Source organism: Cygnus atratus, chromosome 1 (assembly GCF_013377495.2).
Source record: "Cygnus atratus isolate AKBS03 ecotype Queensland, Australia chromosome 1, CAtr_DNAZoo_HiC_assembly, whole genome shotgun sequence".
Lineage (NCBI taxonomy): Eukaryota > Metazoa > Chordata > Aves > Anseriformes > Anatidae > Cygnus > Cygnus atratus.
The window spans coordinates 2,410,058-2,429,591 of NC_066362.1; the positions used below are offsets into that span (position 1 = coordinate 2,410,058).

General features: G+C 38.0%; 1 protein-coding gene across 2 annotated transcripts in view; it reads left to right on the plus strand.

Annotated features, from left to right (window-relative positions):
* CHCHD3 (coiled-coil-helix-coiled-coil-helix domain containing 3) overlaps positions 1 to 19,534 on the plus strand; it is a 150,215-nt gene that overhangs the window by 29,577 nt on the left and 101,104 nt on the right. For both annotated transcript variants that reach the window (XM_035566581.2, XM_035566582.2), the window contains exon 4: positions 18,826 to 18,970. In XM_035566581.2, coding sequence (XP_035422474.1) covers positions 18,826 to 18,970 — 145 coding nt within the window. The remainder of the gene's footprint in view (positions 1 to 18,825; positions 18,971 to 19,534) is intronic.

Consider the following 19,534-nt stretch of genomic DNA (forward strand, 5'->3'; position numbering starts at 1 on the left):
TCTTCCCTCAATTTGGAAGTTCAAATTAGCAGCAGTGGAAACATAACATAAAGGTTAATAATCACCGTCAAGGTAATGTGTGGAGCTTTTGGTCTGTTGGTGGAAATTTGAGCACTACCAATGGCAGAACTTCCGTATATCTAACTTTACTGAGCCAGGACACCACCTCATCTCACTTACTGTTTATACAGTCCTGCTAATGGACAAACATTCCTCGAAGTGCTTTAATAAAGCTGCCTTTTGGCAGAATTTCCCCAGGGAATACATCCACTTATTCTGATAGACTGGATGAGTACAGTCACTGTCCATAGAAGTCTCTTTTCTTTCCATCTTCTTAAGTGAAAGCAATGTTTATCTTCTCAGAAGTGAGCAGAGTTGTATGTGAAGGAATGATCTGCTGGGTGGTGTTGGAGATGGGGTATTGGGATCTTTGGTTGGACTAGTAGGTTCTTGTGCTCTCTGGGCAGTTAGGACTATTCAGTCCTGAATTTCACTGCTCAGTCCTGAATTTCACAATAAAACCATATTAACTGCAAACCCTGCTGAAGAGTCAAAGTTGATGCTAATTTATTCGTTCTTTTAGTCAGCCCAGCTATTGTTTCTCACTTCAATTTTTGAACATTAAAGAAGTTTTGTCTTGAGTCTTTTCATTTCAAAAAGTTAAATTGATAATTATTCAAATGCAACAGAATTTGCAGTGACTGCATTAGTAGATGTGGCCAGTTAATGTGTCAGAGCTTCAATCTTATGATAATATTCAAGGTAGTTTACAGGTTGTAATACTTTGAGTATTAGAACAAAAGTAGAGTAATATTATTATTATAGTTGGAAATGATAGAGAACTTACATTCTGAACAGAAGAGGGAAGAGTAATGTGCCTTTTCCTCCTAGAGAAAATATATTCTCAGTCTGTTTTCCATTTTATGTCAATACCTACCAGTACTATGTCCTATCCCTGTAGTGTTACAGAGAAACTCTGCTCTTTATAAGGTTTCTTATTCCTGAAATCAGAGTCCAAGTCGGTACCTGAATGATGTGTGTGTGGCTTACTGGGCGATTACTTTTGGCACTTTCAAAAGGCTTTTTGGGTGTGATTTTTTGTTGCTACCTCTGTTGTGTACGGATCCTTCAGACCAAATGAAAAAGCAGGCTTTTGGCCCCTGTGAAATACATGCCACAACCTCTGTTACACAGCTCTGGAAGAAAAGATTCCTAAAAATGAGAGAATAGGCACAAGAACCCGAGTTTGACATTCGTGACAGGTAAGAAAAGATAATTGTTGACATAGTTTCTTTTCCACTAAGTTCTTAACTTCTTTTCTCAAGTGTCATAATAGAAAGAGATGCCAAATTTGTGAAACTAGTTATTTGCCATGACATGAAATCATACAAAATATGACAACGAAACTTCCGAATCCTTTAGCTGTTTGGATTTCTTCCTGAGGTGTAGTCTTACAGACATGGATCATTATGCTATGTCTTGTCACAGCTGTTGTGCTTTATTTGAATCATTTTGTTAATGAGAGAGTCTTAAATAGCTTTGTGTCAAAAGACTTTGAAGTAATTAAGAGCATTTAGAGTAAAATAGCAGAGTTCAGTTGGAAGGGGTCTACAAAGATCATTGAGTCCAATGGCCTGACCACTTCAGGGCTGACAGAAAGTTAAAGAATGTTATTGAGGGCATTGTCCAAATGCCTCTTGAGTGCTGACAGGCACGGGGCATCAACCACTTCACTAGGAAGCCTCTTCCAGTGCTTGAGACTGAACGAGATGGTGCCGTGGCTCATGGACTTCAGCTACAAGAAGCTGCTTCTGGTCAGCAGATGCACCTGCTCCATCGAGATCTGCAGAGGGGTTTGCACAACTCACTGGGCCGGTAGATAGGGGACAACGTGACAGTAGTAAGTGAGCCCTAGGGATCACAAAACGCACATTTGCAATACAAAAAAAAAAAAGTGTTAGGATAAAGGCATTTATTTTATCAATCTTTATCAATCAAACTTTATCAATCATGAGATTTCCAGTTTTCACTGTTGTTGTGCCTCAGTCTTTGTGGCTTGCTCTGTTTGCCTTACTGCTAGAATGTGGTACTGCAACTGTTGGACTTTCCCTGTTAACCTAAGTATCTGAATCTAAATTAGATATATTACTATAATATATATATATTATAGATGGTATATATTATAGTAATATATAGTAACATATGTAGTATACATAGTAATATTATAGTAATAATAGGTTGCTTTTTGCCTTTTCTCTGCTTACTCTGGACAAGCTCAGCAAATACACAGTATGTTTCCTAATTTCCCAAGAGGTCAATTTGTATGAGTAAAATATGAGTAAAAACTGTAAATGTTGTGGCTCTGGAGAACAAGCGTGGGGGAGGTAGCTGACTTTTTCTCCTCTGATCTTTAATGTGCAAATTGAAGTTTATCTGCCACATACTTTGTTCTTGAATATAGAACTAGAACTACTCATTTATCAGAATGTATGATGCCATGCTGATGGTGCCTGATAATTTTTTTATAAAGAGTTTGCATTGCGAAAGGCAGAAGAAAAGATACCTTGAAAAAATGTTGTTCACTTTTACTATCATCAACATAATGATAAAAATTTTAGCTACTGTCAACCTTGTTAGACTACTAGATGCCTCCATTGAGATGTACATAAAAATACTTAAATAAGAGGCAAATGAAGGATGTGATTTCCCACAGAACCTTTTCATAAATGAATACTTAGCATTTTTCCCCCCTGAAAATCAAGGAGAGTTCAGCCTTATTTATTTTGCAGCTCATTTAGCATGGGCTGATTATATTTGCGGGCTTTCAGTAGCTTTTGCTTGAGAAGTGTTTCCCGGCTTCCACTCTTTCTATATAATTTTGCACATGGTAAATATAGTTATATGTAGATTGAGGTGTTTTTGCAAAATGCTGGTGCTTGACAGTCCATTTAGTATTGCAGAAAGTTTATTTTGTTCAGGTCTTCGATATATATCTGCATATAATTTTGTTATCATGCTAAGTGTATGTTCCTGTGCAGTTTGCTGATGTACGAGTGTCCCAAGAGCCCTTCCCTATGTTTAATTGTGCTTGAATTGTCCTACATTAATCTCCCATGATTCCAGCATTTGTTTCATAGAGTAACAGTACCTGCTGTAAGTAGGAATTTTCAGGTAGGGAAAGGCTTAAAGTAGGCTTTTGTTTGGTCAGTGGCCCTTCAGTAACTGTTTCTAGGTCTGCTCTAAAATTGTTTATAAGGCACGACGAAGATAGAAATTTATAGGAACCAGCACTGAGCATTATGTAAGCGTTGCTCAGAATCTTATTTAAAAGGATCCGATGTTTGTAGAAGTTACAGTAGTGTATTAAATACCTTTTAAAATCTCTGTTTAGATGGTCTCAACCCTGAAAGCTCAGTTCTATTTAAATAAGGGTCATGGCCAGGGGAGTTCTACAGACACACGTTTCTGGTGTAGCCTCCACCAAAGCCAGCTGCTCAGCAGGGATGAAGGTGGAAGTTCTTCAGCTAAGGTCCAACGAGGTTGACCTAAAGATCTGAAGCACATACTTGAGCTTCTCCATGGGACTTCATCTGAAACAGAGCAAGAAACGGTCCCCTGATCCCTTGTGGAGGGAATTGGGTGGGTGGTAGCTGTCAGCAGATGGGAAGTGGTGGTTGGAGACCAACAATTCTCTGTCTGCAGTATGGAGAGTGTTTCCGTATCTCCTCACTACCTCGTACTATAGCTACAAGCCTGTATTCTGTTTTGCAGTCTTATTCAGTCTTTGCCCAGCTTCCTGGGCTTTCTAGTGAGTGCTTATTGCAATCCCTGTTCTCACTTCCCTGGAATGGCTTCTGCTTACTTTAGGTGAGGTCAAAAAAGCAATTAGTTGGTAATGGCTTTTTTAAAGTTTTGCTATGCTTTGACTATCTCATCTCCTATGACTTCTTTGGAAAGCTATTGTCTTGAAAGCCACTTGAAAAATGTTTTTTGTTTCTTTTTTTTTTTTTTTTTGAATAAAACAGATCATAGATTTTCAAACATACCCTGGTAATGAATTGTTGGAGTCTGTTCTACTTGGCTAGCTGGGCTCCATATGGTGTGGTATTTTATCTGTCATTAGCCAGATAACTTATTGCAGCCTCTGTATTTCTAAACATCCTCATCTGTTTAAAGAAAATCTTTCTAAACTCTAAATCAGCTTTTAAAAATATGTACACAGTGGTGCACAAAGGTGGCTCTCAGTGGTAGGTTATCAGATTGCAGCCATTAGTTTCTTTTTTTTTTCTTTCTGTGCTTTGGGAGGGTCTCTGTAACTGCGATTCACTTACGGTTTAATTGATACTCTGATGTGTCTGAGTGCTTCCCCCCCGACCTTGTTTTGTCATGTCTCAGCAGTGCGTTGCATATATGACAGGCTCTTAGTAAACTTCATGGAGTGGACAGCTTTTGCAGAAAAGAACAACAAATCCTCCAGTGCAAATGCAAAGTGAAAGAAGGATGAAGAACAATATTAGAGGAGAACCCTTTGGGAAACTACTCACCAAAAATGTTATATTAAAATCAATACTGGGGCTCGACCTTTTTGTGGTACTGTGTATTTTAAAGCTTACTATTGATTTCTGTTTTAATAACATGCTTATTATAGTTTACTGGTACAGGTCTGCAGAACATAAAGGAAAATAAAATGGTTTATTTAGAATATTCATTTTATATTTTACTGAGATTTTAATTTATGAAGAACACGTTAATTTATTTTCAGTTCATATGGGTAGTGCATTAAATGTGATGAAAAATTTTTTTTTTTCTTCCTAAACGATTCTATTTTCTGAGGTAATTAGCTATGTCAAATTGGGAGAGTGGCTTTTTCTCCCAGTATTCTTCCCACAGGGGACAAAAAGCTACTTTGTTAGTCAGAAAATAGTTATAATCTAGTATTCTGCCACAGGGGCCTCTTGACAGTGTGAAAGTGTGAAAACAGTCAGGAAAATTGTCATATCCCTACTGCTGACAGTAGGATAGAAAGCTGGAAATACTTACATGAAACTGCAAAAGTGAATACAATTGTTTCAACTTCTGCTAGGTCAGGGATAAGAATTTTATATCGTCTGACATGAGTGACCATACTGTTTTTAAAAAGAGGCTAAAGTTGGTAATTGGGTTTAGGAACACAGGCGTCGTCACAACAGGGCCGTGCTGGAGGCTTGCCTCCTGTGGTAGGCCTTTCTCTGACAGGGTCTCCATGAAGTACTGCAGAGGTTCAAGAACTGTCTGAAAATACTATTGAGAGAAATTATTTGTAGACCAAAGTTTCTTCATTACTGTTGTCATTCCTGGAGGAAAAAATAAAATTAAATTGCACACTAGTATAAGAAGGTCTACGTGTGAAGTAAAGCTCGGCTGTCAGCACTGCCACATTTATGTAGCCTATGGAAAATTGTTCTTTGTTCGTACACCTTCATACAGTGTGACTTGTCTTCAGTGGATGCTTAGCCTTCTTCTAATATAATATTCAGTGTATTAGGAAAAAAAACTGGCTACTGATTTGAGAGAACAAAACTTGGTCATTTATAGTTACAAACAGGACTTTGGAAGAGAAGCCCTAAATTGCATATAAACTGGAAAGGGAGGCTAATGTGACAGCTAGAAGGGGCCTCCCGTGTCTGAATGCGACATGCACATATGTGCGACTCACGTTCCATATTTGAAGGTGTATAGTTTGTTGCACACTAGAGAGAGGACTTAAAATAGCAGTTGGGTAGAATTATCGAGTAAGCTTTTATGGAGCGGGACATCTGATAACACAGCGATGTGGTGAGGGCTGTTCACTTACCAGAACAAAATATACAAGTTTGATGTGTGTGGCTGTTTACAAAACAAAACAAAACAACAAACTGAACCAAAAAAATATTTGCTTTGACTGTCCAAAGGGGCAGTTCAGCCTCAGGGCTGGGAAGCATTCAAGGAAAAAGGGACAAATTTTGGCATTGCTTCCACAGGTTCAGTTTCTCCTATTCTCCCTTCCTGGCCATGCCCTTCACCCCTCTCACAGCAGAAGTATCCCACGTCCTGTCTGACACCCAGCAAAAGATTAAGATGTGAATTTATTCTTCGATGGCTGTAATGTTACTGAGGTCTGGAGGGTTATGGGATAACACTGCTATGCCAGAGGGAAAAAAGGAATGGGCAAGGTCAGGCTGGGTCAAGATCCTTTGCATGTGGGGGAAGTAACTAAAATTAAATGTGAAGATGTTTGAGGTTTTGGCACAGATTTTCCTGTAAAACACTACTACGGTCAGGTGAGGTATTGTAACTGATCCCTCTTCCAACAGCCAACTGTTGAAGAGATAATTTTATAATGGGGGTGAAGTCACCGGAATGGGATCGCATTGCACCTTTTGTTTTTTATAATCTTAAAAGCGTAACACAATATCTTACCTGCAAAATGCTTAGGAAACAAAAATGTTTGCAGGCATGCTGCTTAGGAGGATGAAGGTTTGGAGATACCAGACTGTCAGAGGAGCCCGTATTGTTTTCTTTGATGTTTTCTGGGAAGAAAAAACAATATTTGGCAATGGTCAGGTTACTCTCCAAGATTCTGTTATTGGTCTCACTCTCTTTATACTGTTACGTCTGGTGCTCAGTATATGCAGGGATGAATCTTGGAGACAGGAAGTAGAAATTGGAGAAAGCAGTGCTATAATTCACTCCTACGTTTATAAACCCCCCATTTTCAAGGGATTATTCTTCACTTTGATTTTAAAACTTGGCATCTCAGCTGACAATGGTATACGAAGCTTCATCTTGATAAGTTTATTTCTCAGGGAGATTGGAAAATGACTTGAAGCCAGTGAGTTTATTTGGAGAGAGCATCAACAAAAATAACACTGCTTCATAGTTTTATAGTTTTAGATTCAAGGAGGGAGGAGGGAAACTATTCCCCCATGGCAATTTAAAACAAATCTTTGCTTTCAAACTGCTGAGCTCTTTCATTTTGAAAAGTAGCAAATAAGTAGACATAGCAGAGAAACACTTAAAAAAAAAAAAAAAAAAAAAAAAAGGTAACTACCCCTTCACTTTAATGGAGAATTAATGTTGTCATAATTTCATGACTGCCTTTGCAGATCCCAAGAGGAGTGATATTAAATTGGAAAGTAATTTGAACTGGAGTTATGAGAATATCAAGAAAAGTCTCAACTAAATACTTACACAAATTATGTAAAACAGTTTTACTATTCTGATTTAGGTTGTCTGCATGCCTCTGGCATAAAGGTAGAAATTTGTTCATCTATTCTGTCTTTATATAATACTGATTTATATGCACATATTTTAAAAAACAGTGGCCATATGAAGTATAATTACAACCCCCCTGTTTAAACAGCCTTCCCTTGTTCCTGCTTACTCTTCTTCTGCTCAACCACCTCTATCCTACCCTAGAAAAGGAAGACAACTGACAAAACACCAAGCACCCCAGAAAGAAAGTTAACCCAGCCAACTTCAGTAAGGTATCAGCACACCGACAGGAGTTAGTGTCCATTTTGCACTAGGTATTAACAAGCTGTCTGTGGAAGTCTTGTTGATAAATTGAAGAGCTGTATATAATTACAAGTCTTGAAATTAGTGTCTTTGATCTCTTGATCAAGCACTGGCAGGTAAAATAACATGGCCATTAGCAAAGATTTTCAATTGACAGATGTTATGCTGGGGCTGGAGGGCAGGGAAAATGAAATGAATGAAATGTTCAGCTGAATGTTATTGCTTGAACCTCATTGTTACGGGTGATTTTAGAAGTACAGCATTTGAAGCAGAGGATGATCGAGAGAACAGAGAAATGGTTAAGCAGGTAGGGTGGAACATAGTTTTGCTTTTACCAAGATAAATTGGGCAGAGTAGGTTGGTGTGTTCTCTTGGGTTGTATAACAGGCTAAAGAAGGACAGGAAACCGGACTTCCTACTGTAAAGCAAAACCCTCAGTATCTTGCTGTCTTGCATATTAATACCAGACACAAAAATCCCCCAAACTAATGCCAGAACTGTAAAATGATTTGGGACTGACCAAAGATGAGATTGTAATGGAATGTATTTGAGGGAGGAATTGACATTGTATTGAAAGCTTGTGTTGCTTAGGGATCAATTTTGTAATTACCGCCACTTTCCTACTTTCAGTATATATTCTATATATTTTTTTGAAAATGCATTTTCAATATATTTTCCAATGAGTGTTACACAAATTTCATGTTTGTGTATTGCCAGCATTAAGGAGGGACAGGTCGTTGTGAGGAAGAAATGCCTATGGACTAGAGTAGTGGAGTTCTTGTTAAATATAATAATATGAAGTACAAGCACAGGAAAGTAACAGTAATTACTACAAGACCATGCTAAAATCTCCAAAAAGAAAAAGATGCGTGAAACAGATGATGATCACATTTGTTTTTGTTATATTAATTCCCAAGATCCAGAGCGGCTGCCAGCTCTCTTCGGAGGACAAAAAGACCTCCTAGTCCATATCCTGAGTGTGTAACGTGGCCTCTCTCATTTTCTCTTCTTCCTTCTGTTTCTGCATTTTAACTTGGCTCTGAGCTATTGGAAGTTGCCTGGCTTCTATGGCCAGTCAGCTGGTATGGTTTCAGTGGTACTGGCAAGTGCCTGGATACCCTTTGCTTGTGTAGTCCAGGGGGAAGCCAGACACCAGGTCTGGAATACGTCGGGTTAGATGCAAAGGGCTCAAATTTTGCACCCTGCTGGTGTGTAGCACAAACTGCCTTACTCAAAATTGTTTGGTGGGACAGGGAAGGGGAGCACTGCTGGCACCTTGGATCTCTCCTATCCCCCTCCACACACCATCACCATTAGAGCTTTTGATGATTTGCAGCGAATTTGTGATAAGAATTTTGATTGTGAATATTGTGGTCTATAGAGAGTATAGCAATTCTGATCCACGTGTTCCCACTTGGATAGTTTTGGACTAAGCAGCCATCAAGTGATTGCAGATTGGGATTTGATGACCTGCATGTTTGCTTTCTTTGATTTTTATAATGCCGTGTTTTTTTAAAGCTTTAGCATTTTTACTTTGCCGTGCTTCATTTCTATTTTACCGGTCCTAATTGTCTCCTATTTAATAAAATCTGTTTAGTATGGAGAGGTCTCAAAAACCACTTGGGTGGAACATAATTTTGGGGAAGATGTATTCCAATCTTAAATTTAGAAGAGGTTTCTGTTCTCCTATGGATGTTTTTTAGTAATGGTTTGGGTTCTCCTCCCTTCCCACAACAGGGCAGTGCATAATTTATAATACAAGTCACTTGTAATGTCACCAAAAGAACACAGTCAAATAGAGAAAAAAACACTACATTTTGCCTATCTGTTACAAGTGGACAGTAGATAATGCAAAAATTGAAGGTAAAAGGTTTGCTTTATATAACATGGATGTGTGGTGCAGAGGAACGATGTTTTCTGTTAACTTTTGCATAAACTGAAATAGAGATGAGTTTTTTTTAAACGTGCAAATAATGCTGGGAAATCTCTTCAATTCAGCAGAACTTTTTCGTATTGTCATTCTGAGACTTTGCTAGAGAAAGAAGCATTGCCAGTGATTCTGTGATTCAGGTAATTTATTTTTCATATCTCTGGCCTTAACCATGTTTTGTAGAAGCAGATAAGCATTAGATAAGTAATGTATCTGAATTTGCAGCCTGGTGAATTTGAGTAAGAGAAATATCCATTTCACACTTCCCAGTTTAAGTTTAGGTTAAAGGTTTTCCTGATTTCTCGAGCATCTTTTCAAATCCCTTGTCAGCAACAGTGATTTTCAACAACATTCGTATAGCACATTCAGTATGCATTCATTAAATATTGAAAGTCAGTACTGGGAAACATTATTCATTCATTAATACTGCATCGTGGCCTAAACAGCATTGTTCAAAACATTTTTGGATGTTATGCAAGTCTGTCAGAATGCATTAACATTCTTGGTTGCGTCAAACTAGGCAAAAAAAAAAGGTGAACGGTTTCCACTGTAAATACATTGTACTCTTATTTTTAGTCAGTGTAAGCTTTCTGAATTCTCAGTGTAAGGAATTATACAGATATACTTTTTCAATGCTGAAGTGTTGGAGTTTTATATCTTTTTACATGGACTTCATACGTCAGGATTGTTTCCAGCTTTTAAGACCAATACCTCTTTAGATTTTTCTACATTCTGTAGAGAAAAGGAGGGGATGACTCTGATTTTCCCAGTAGTGGACTTTGAAACAGGAAATATTTTGATTTTGGTTGGCTGGAGGTAATGAAAAATGACACGGGTCATGCTTTGGACTTGAGTGAGTTTATCTTGGATCACCACAAATCCATCAGATTGTGTAACTTGGAGCTGTAATAAAGATATAACAACTGGCAAGTAATCATTTCCCTGAAAAGTAACAAAAAGAAAATATTTAATCTTTGATAGCGTAATAAATTTTCAATATCTGGAAATAAGAAGGGCTGAAAATGATACATCGCTGTATTTGCTTTTAATATTGTATTGTTTGCCAGTTTTGGATTTCCCGTGCATTGTGGATTAGTTTGGAATAAATCACGTAGTGGCCATCGAAGCTCAAGACTCACAAAGCTGTTGGTGTTTTTCTTTTCTTGTTTTGCTCTTTAGCATTTTCTCAGTGTTGTTGTTGTCCATGAATTAAAAGGTGCTTTTTCATTAGTGATAATGTTTAATGTCTGCAGGTGTTTTTCAAGAATGACAGAAATGGATATTTCGAAGTAAACAATTGAGCGAATTCTTCTGGATTGAGGCTTAAATTATTCATCTTATTAGTGTGGCTAACGTGGTTCATGCTGTGCAAGATTACAGTACCATGTCGTAAATTCAGATGGTATAATGAACAATTTTATTTTCCTGAACCCATTTTAAAAATGGATCTGAAAAGGATAAAAGGACAGAAGTTTTATTTCTTAGAGTTTCTGTTTCTTAAAAAGAGATTACAGGAAATGTACCACTGGTCCCATTAGAGAGGCTTTGGGCTTTGTTGTTTGTTTCTTAAATTCCTGATTCTGCTTCACAGTGACTGGAGAGTGGAGCTGGTTGGGAATTTTGACCTCATCTTTTTTTTTTTTTTTTTTTGGACTCTGTATGATAGCTGCCAGCTACTCATTTTAAGTCATTACTTAATTCTGTATTTTTTTTGCCAGTATACACCCACGAAATAGTTGCATTTAACCCTAGTTCCATCTGAGCACATATAGCTAAGCTGATCTTTAAGGTCCCTTTCTATCCAAACCATTCTATGATACATACAGGAAGTTTAAAAGTATGAGAATTAAAATAGCTGGTTTCTACATAAGATTTTAAATATACATTTATTCTATTTATTTCTTAATATGCCTCAATTTAGGCAAATTTGCTTTCCCTCTACTGTCAACTTCAGTAAATGGCTGAGATGCACAAAGCATTTGACATTTTATGTCCCGTGGTAGCTGTGATGGTCACCGATAACTGATCGTGTGGTTGGGTGCTAGCTGGGTGGTCCCACCTGCAGCCTGTTCCGGTGACAGAGTGGGACAGCATCACTGCCATGATATTCCAGTGGTTCTTCCTTAAGGTCTGGACAAGTCAGAACCTCTAGAAAGAGATTTTCCTTCTGGAGGAGTGAGGTAAGCGTTTCAGGCTGTCTTACTGTGCTCTGACAAGTCTGGTGTATTCACATGTGGGTTCTGTTACTTGCATGTAGCGTGTTCATAATTAGTTCAAAAGCCACATAATAAATGCCAGCCACCTGGAATATTACAACCACTGCTTTTATAGAAAAAACTAAAGATTAATAAAAAAAAGAGAAACGCAGAAGCCAGAAGATTATTCTGCTAAAACCAAGTATTTCCACTTTGGCTTTGGTCTGAAGATCTACTCAAAGGAGAGGGTTAGGACGGATGTTTTGGCCATGCGTAACTTTTGTTTTTTTCCCTCAATCCCTCCTGCCCAGCCCCACAAAATCTAAATGTAAGAACAAATTGGCTTGCATGTAGGTGAGCAGCTGTCAGATATCTTACTTATCTGTTGCCTGGTGGGTGCAAGATCACTCCTTGAGAATAATGTGATAGGTTTAATGTTGGGCTTGAACAGAATCTGATTTAGATGGAGTGTCCTGTAAACAATGTTTTGATTAAAAAGACCTCAGGAATAAAGCAGTCAAAAATTATGGTAAGACCTAAATATGATAACTAAAAATATCCAAATTCTTATTATGCTTCTGTTTGTTCTGAGATCCATAAATCTTTGGTGAATGTTATATCACAACTTACCTAGCCTCCTGCAGTTTCTTCCATTTCTTTTCTTTTCATGTGTGTTTTTTCCCTTGTGTCAGGAATGCTCAATCATCCTCCTGTCTGTTTTTTGAGGAAAACCCAAACTTCACCTATTTAGGTCTGCTTCTTGTGTTCAGTAATTTTGATGCAGCGGTGTCCTGCTCAGAGTGGCTATGAGCGGTATTGTCTCCAATGAGATGGGAATTACTTGAATTTAGGAAATTTCTCTAAAGGGATCTCAAATCAAGTGTTTCATTCAGATGGGTAAGCTTCGTAGCTGCCACAGTATTCATTTGCAAAGCAAATTCAATCATTTTTTCTCATCTAGCTAAGCTCCTAAGTCCAGTCTTTAAAAGCAATAAGAGCCTCAGGCAGAGCAGAGAATTTTTATTTTCTGCTTTGGGATAAGCAGGATGTTAGCAGCGCTGTCCATTGGTACAAAGGTGTGCCCAATTTTAGCCAGTACAGCTCCTTTTCTTCTGACAAAAGCTTTAGTTCATGGGGTTACGTAATTAAATGCTTTATCTATCAGCAGATCTCTGGACAGATGGAAAAGTCTCTCTAATGGATACCAAAATGCAGTGTGAAAATCACCAGCAAAAGGAAGGCTAGGGGAAATGTGTACCCACTCACGGCTAAGTGGGGCAGAGTCCCGGTGACAAAGGACAGAGAATACGCTGAGATACTCTGTGCTGCCTTCATCCTTCTGAAAGCCAGCTTCCAGGAATCCCAGCACCCTGAGACCAGTGGGAAGGGAGCACTGACGACTTACGTGAGAAGGAGGATCAGGTTAGGACACTTACTGGAAAGAAATACTGGACATAGATAAGTTCATGGGGGCTGGCAAGTTGCACCCACGGGTGTGAGGGAGCTGACTTACATCATTGCGAGGCCAGTTATTTTTGAAAGGTCGTGGTGGTCAGAAGAGGTTCCTGAAGAAGGTAGGAAAGCAAATGGCACTCCGATTTTCAAGAAGGATGAGCAAGGAGATCTGAGGACCATGCCAAAAGGCAATGGAAACAAACTGAAAAGCATGAAATTCCATCTAAACACAGGAAAATACAGGGCCAGTGGTCAAACTGTGGAGCGGGTTACCCAAAAACAATGTGAAGTCTCCATCTGTGGAGATAACCGAAACCCAACTGGAGTGTCCCTGGGCATCCTGCTCTGTCTGACCCTACTTAAGCAGGGAGTGTGGACAAGATGATTACAAAGGTCTGTCTGCCGTATTAAGGCAGGAACTTCTGGTTTCTGTGTATATAATCGTATGCAAGGAAATAGTTCAGAACATGAAATACTGCAAAGTGTTAATCCAAACCTTAGTATTTAGAGGTTCTTGTTAATACTCTACATACTTTCAGAAGCCCTATGGAAAAGAGCTAGCATTGCGTCCTTTATTTGATTAAATCAGTTACTGTAACTAGATAGCTGTACACTTGAAACAGTATTTCATAATTAGAGTATTTTGTTCAAACTATCAACTTTGCAGAAAAATGTATAGCAAGCAACCTTCTCTGCTGTTTCAGCAGCTTTTTTTTAAAGTACTTTCTGTGTAAATGATCAGTGTAATGCATAATGTCTTTTGTCTGTTAACTAGAGCTTTCCGCTTAAATGTGAGAACCATTATATTGAGCCTTTAATTTTGTTGTAATTTAAAATGTCATTTTAAGTGGTCTATTTATGTGGAATTCTTGGAATAGTGGACTGTACTGACAAGTTGTGCTATTTAATTGCTTATAAATTGCAGATATGGATTTGTTTATTTATTTATTTATTTTTACTTTTGGCTAGGTAATAATATAATTTATTATTGTAGATTTAGCTGATGTTTGCCTTCACTCAGCAGCAGTACTTGCTGAATGCCAGCAAAATGAATTTGTAATGTCAAGGAAGGAAACTACTGTAAGTTGATGCAAGCAAATGTTTGAGATCAGAAGATAGCTGCCTTGTGTTTGTTTCATTAAGCTCCTATGAGCCACCCAATTATGTAACTCAAATAAATGAAAATTACTTCAAAATCCTACTTCTTCTTTTAAAACTCTGGTGAATTTAAATCAGTTGTGATGGGCATATAGGACATTTTTGTGGATAAAAGTTGCTCTAAGTGGAAAAAGTCTAGTGGGTGCTTCAGGAAGTTAACTAGTTATATTTTATTCTGTAGGTACAGTGAGATACATTTCAGATCACATGAATGAGGATTTGAGTAAATAGGAAAGACTTAATGTTTTTGCTTTAAGGTGCAGTTACGTGCAAGTCAGCCTTGGATGTTTTTGAAGAACATAAAATTAGTACCTTTTTGGCCTAAACTGTATAAAATTTCACCATGAAATACTATATATTTCTTTTATAGTAGAGTGCCACCCCAACTAGGAAAAAATAATGGCAAAATATTTGCTGTGCTTCTTTCTTTCTCTGAGATAACTTGAGTGTCTTGATCTAAAAACTAGATAGAACTCCTCCTAAATATGCAGAGGGGGTCATAATGAGAACTGCTAATTATCAAGTGGAAGTTTCTTTACTCTGGTATGTCTTAAACTGAATAGATTTGTGGTTTTTTTTTTGTTTTTTTTTTTTCCCCATTTGCAAAGAAAGGTGTTTTGGGGAGACCAGGAGGTAATCCAGACAGCTCTGGAACTGTTGAAGTAAAATTAGTGGCAAAGATATCACAAAGGTGGAAGAGAAGACCTGTTACTGATTGAGAAAGGAATGGAAAGCGAGACAAAGTCGTCTTTACTTAAGCGAAAAATTAATGATACATCATTTGATTTTTATTTTTCCCCCCCTGTAACAGCATAGCTACAACATAGCTTTTAAACAACAGATTAAAAAGTAGGCATAATCTCTTCAATGCCTTAATTGTCAGTTTTAGAAAATTACTAGTTAAACTGGAGAAGGTGGAGGCTTGTGGACAATGACAGATAGAGATTATTAGGCTAGAAGGTGGTTTGTAATGGGATTTCTCAGAAAGCAGTCTAGGAACTGATGTTAATATTTTTATTTCTCAGATATGTTTATGGTACTACATTTAGTGATAATATTACAAAAGAAAGATTAAAGGATCATGTTGGGAAATAAATGACTGACAACTGCTAACTAATAAGTGTTATGAAAGTGCAAGGTAGATCTGCTAACAAACTAACAAAGACGTTGGCATTGTAAATCTGCTAACTAGAAATAGCAGAGAGTAAAAAGCCTGCAAAGTATTAGTTAATCACCAAAGTGACTGTGCAATTTACGAAGCAAATAATTTGTCTAACACATTTCTGCTTTCGTACAGTAGGAGATGGAGAGAGAAATATCCTTGCCAGTGTAAGAGCCGTGCTGAGGTCTCCTCTGGAAATATAGCGTGATGTTCTGGACCAGCTGCAGGGCTGATCAAGGAAGCTACATTTCTTATATAAGGCTAAAATGTGGACTTTATTTTCAGGGAACAGCAAGCCAAACTGTTGTCTTAAAAAGATCTTTGGTAAAGCCTTGTTGGCCCCAAAATGAATGTGTTTAAATGGGGCAACCATAAAGTCAGCTGGGAAATTGCAGAAATGTTCCTAGTCTCTGGAATCTGCAACAGTCTTTTAGGTGCAATAGGGGCAGTAATAAGTTTTTTTATTATTATATTTTATTTTTTGATGAAGTTGATCAGCTTATGCAAAGCATTTCTGTGACTTAGCTGTAAAACTGGAAACTACCCGATTACCCAAGAAATACTTAGAGTTTTTTGCTTGGATATTTACCCTGATCGTGTTAAACTTTTACAGCATTACGAGTGCATTTTTAAAGACATGAAGAAATTGCATTTCTAAGGAAAAAGGGTGGTCTGTAAATAACAAAACTGCATTTGTGTGAACTGTTAACCACCACCACAGAAAAGATCTTCACTTTTTGGTGTAGATATTTCATATCCTCGTTATTGGTGTTAATGAGGTAGGCGATGTTTAATGTTCTTTTAATCTTCAGGTACTTGCAAAGAACACATCACTTATCTGTTTAGTAATAATGTCTTCACTTTACATGCCTAGTGGTGGAAAAGGAGGCAAGGGGGATGGTAATCTGTTGAAATCCTATAATGCATTACTGCTGGAGGTAGGAGTTGGAAGTCAGGGTCTCTCCCTATACTCCCACCACTTACCTTATTGCAGTAGGTTCTGTGGCAGGTTGGTCTATTAATGATGGTGAGACATGATTGACAGCAAAGGATGGCACAGAATCCGTTTTTTGAGTTTCTAGTATGCTGTGGGCTTGGAAACCAGCAACTTGTGAGATCAGGTGGGTTGTACAGCTTTGGCAGGCATTTTCTGGGAGCCAACTTTGGACTTTGGGTGTCCTCTCCCCAGCCATTCCAGCTATTCATGCCGAAGACTATTTTCAAGATGGGAATGGCTATGATACAGGATGAGATACCTGAACCGATTTTAAATTGGCTAGCTCAGGTCAAAGCAGTAAGTCTTGCAGTGAGTTCTCTGCTCGCATGAAACCAGCGTTACATATCCATCCCTCCTGTCTCTCGTGTGGACGTACCCACAGCTGTGTCATTGTCTGTTAATTCTGTGGGATGTCCGTTTCTGATGAAAAGCTCCTTAACAGCTCACGGTAAGGTGGGAAATCAGATGTACATAGGCGAGATTCTGGGTCACCATCGTGGAGCAAGTGTGCAGCAAAGGGCGTGCGGAGTTTGGGCAAAAGCAGAAAAGAACAGCCCGTCCCTCTGTAGTGTACTTAGCAGGGAAGCTGAATGTAACAGCAGTCAGGTTAAGCCATCAAAGGGTTTATCCTGACATGGGGAACCTGTTGTTTTTGAGTGTTAGGAAAGCTGACTTTCTTCTTTTTGCAAGGAAGGTTGAGAGGAGACCTTGCTGAGGTTCGTAAGGGCAAGACTCAATGAGCTCCTGAAAAAACAGGAATAATTTCTAAGAATTAGATGTAACCATCTAAGCACTTTAATTTTGGAGAGTTTGTAATGTGGAAGCCTCCAGCAGCTTTTTCAGATATTATCTGATTTCATATACTTTAATTACTCTGCTAGGTACAATATACATAAAGAAGAGATGGATTTTTAGGGGGAAAGCATCCGTGGGAAGTAAAATCCATAAAGGATGAGGAAGGAGCTTACTGCAGTCTCTGGAAACACAGAGTGCTTTCTCTGTTGTCTCTCACAAGAAAAAGCTGCCGAGACTTCTATTTTGACACTTTTTTCTTTTTAGACAAAACATTATTTCTCCAATGGAAAAGACAACCAGAATGTTTTGACTGCAGCATTGATTGTGTGAATGATTTGATATACCAATGCTGCTGGAATAATTTGGGGGACCTTGGGAAATCGCTTAATGGAATTTGGTCCATGGCTGCATAATCTGACTTTTTGCTGGAGTAATTGAAGATGCTGCTTAATAAACTTTTTATAAAGACTCCCAGTTGGTTGCTGCATTTCAGAGGGTTGTGTCTGAGCACAGAAGTAATACATCTTGTAATTGTCTTTTTCCTCCCCACCCCACTCAAATATTTTCCCTGGGGAAGAATCTAATGTACTGTAATGCTAGTACCTTTTACAAAGTGACCCTACTCATTATGATTTGTTCTCTGAAGCTCCCTTGACAATGTATAAATGCACCGAGAATCCTTAAGCTTCCTTTCTTCCACTCTTTTGAAAGTGTATTTGAAAACCTGTGTGATAGTGCCATTACTATTCCGAGTTCCCTAATGCTGACGCTGTGCTCAATGTCACAACATGTGCTCAGTAGAAATGTTTTATTAGCTAACCAAGTTATATCTATACATTTTCATGAAAATTGGATATGGTGTGCTTACATAGAGTGATCTAGTAAAGATTTACCTGCTCTAGGGAACCTGCTTTGGCAGGGGGGTTGGAGCCAATGATCTCCTGAGGTCCCTTCCAACCCCTACAATTCTGTGATTTCTAATAAATTTGTGGTTTTGTGACATGCAAATGGTGAGAATTTTCTGCTTTAGCTGTGTTAACTCTGTTGCAACAAGTTCAGTAGCTCTTTCCATCTCATCCTCTCAAATTTCTGGGGAAGATTTATTATGGTTGTTGGGTCTTTTTGCAGCTTGGTAAATAGATGCAGTGTTTGGGTTTATGGTGTGGCCTGAGATCAAAAAACATTATCACATTGCAGAAAAGAATGGAGATTTTACCTGGAAGTTAGGTGGTGGGGCGGGGAGAAGGAGTTTCCTTGAAAAAAAAATTCCTTAAAACAAACAAGACCAATACCCTCCTACAAACAGAGCTCTGTGCATATCCTTGGTACTTAAGAGATAAATTTTCATAAACTTTTAAATGAGTTGTATTTTATATGATTTAATAAATAGTGATACTAAGACGTGTTGAATTTACATATTCTGTTTTTAACACTAATCTGAAATGAACTTCTGAAATTTTTACTGAATTCATATTCAGCTGTCTTAAGACTCCTGTAGTAACTTCAGTGACTACTTTTGAAGTGACTGTGCTTATATCCTTTTAAAATGCAATTGGAAAATAACCTTTCAATCTAAATTTCCCTCCCCTTCCTGTAGGTTGAAGCAAGAACAAGCATATGTACGTGATGAGTTTGGCAAAATTCTGGAACGAGAAAGGATTTCTTCAAATGAGCATTTGACTCGAGCCATTCTTCGAGAGAGAGCTGCGACAGAAGAGGAGCGTCAGAAGGCACAACGCTTTGTAAGTTCAAAAACTTATGTAGAAAACTTACGTAGAAGTCTTGGATTTTTAAACAATCATAACTTCAGGCTCGTTTCAAACTATTAGTAGAAGAAGAAAGCGTATCTCATCTTGTGATTTTTTCTTTTCTTTTCCTTACTACTAAATTCTATCATTTTATTTTATTGTTCGCAAATTTCCCTATCTTAAGAACAGATGAGTAAAAAGAACCAAACGTTTCTGAAGGTTGCAAGTATAATACATCTCCTTGTTTCGAGGGGTAATATTAAAGCCTGCTTCTGTTTTCAGATGAAGAGTAATATGATTGTCTAGGTCTGTTAGGTTATTGTATGTTAATATTAGGTTATTGTATGTTAATGTATCTATTAGGTTATTGTATGTTAAGAAGTTACAACATATGGGATGCTCTTCTAGAAATTAATTACTTCACATTGGAAGGGAATCCATAATATTCCTGGCTAGAAGGCTGGCTAACGATAGGGATTCAAAAACTATAACTTTGAAGTCTCTTTTGTTCTAGAAAACAAAAAGAATTGCCTAACTTTTGATTGTCTCAAATCTTGG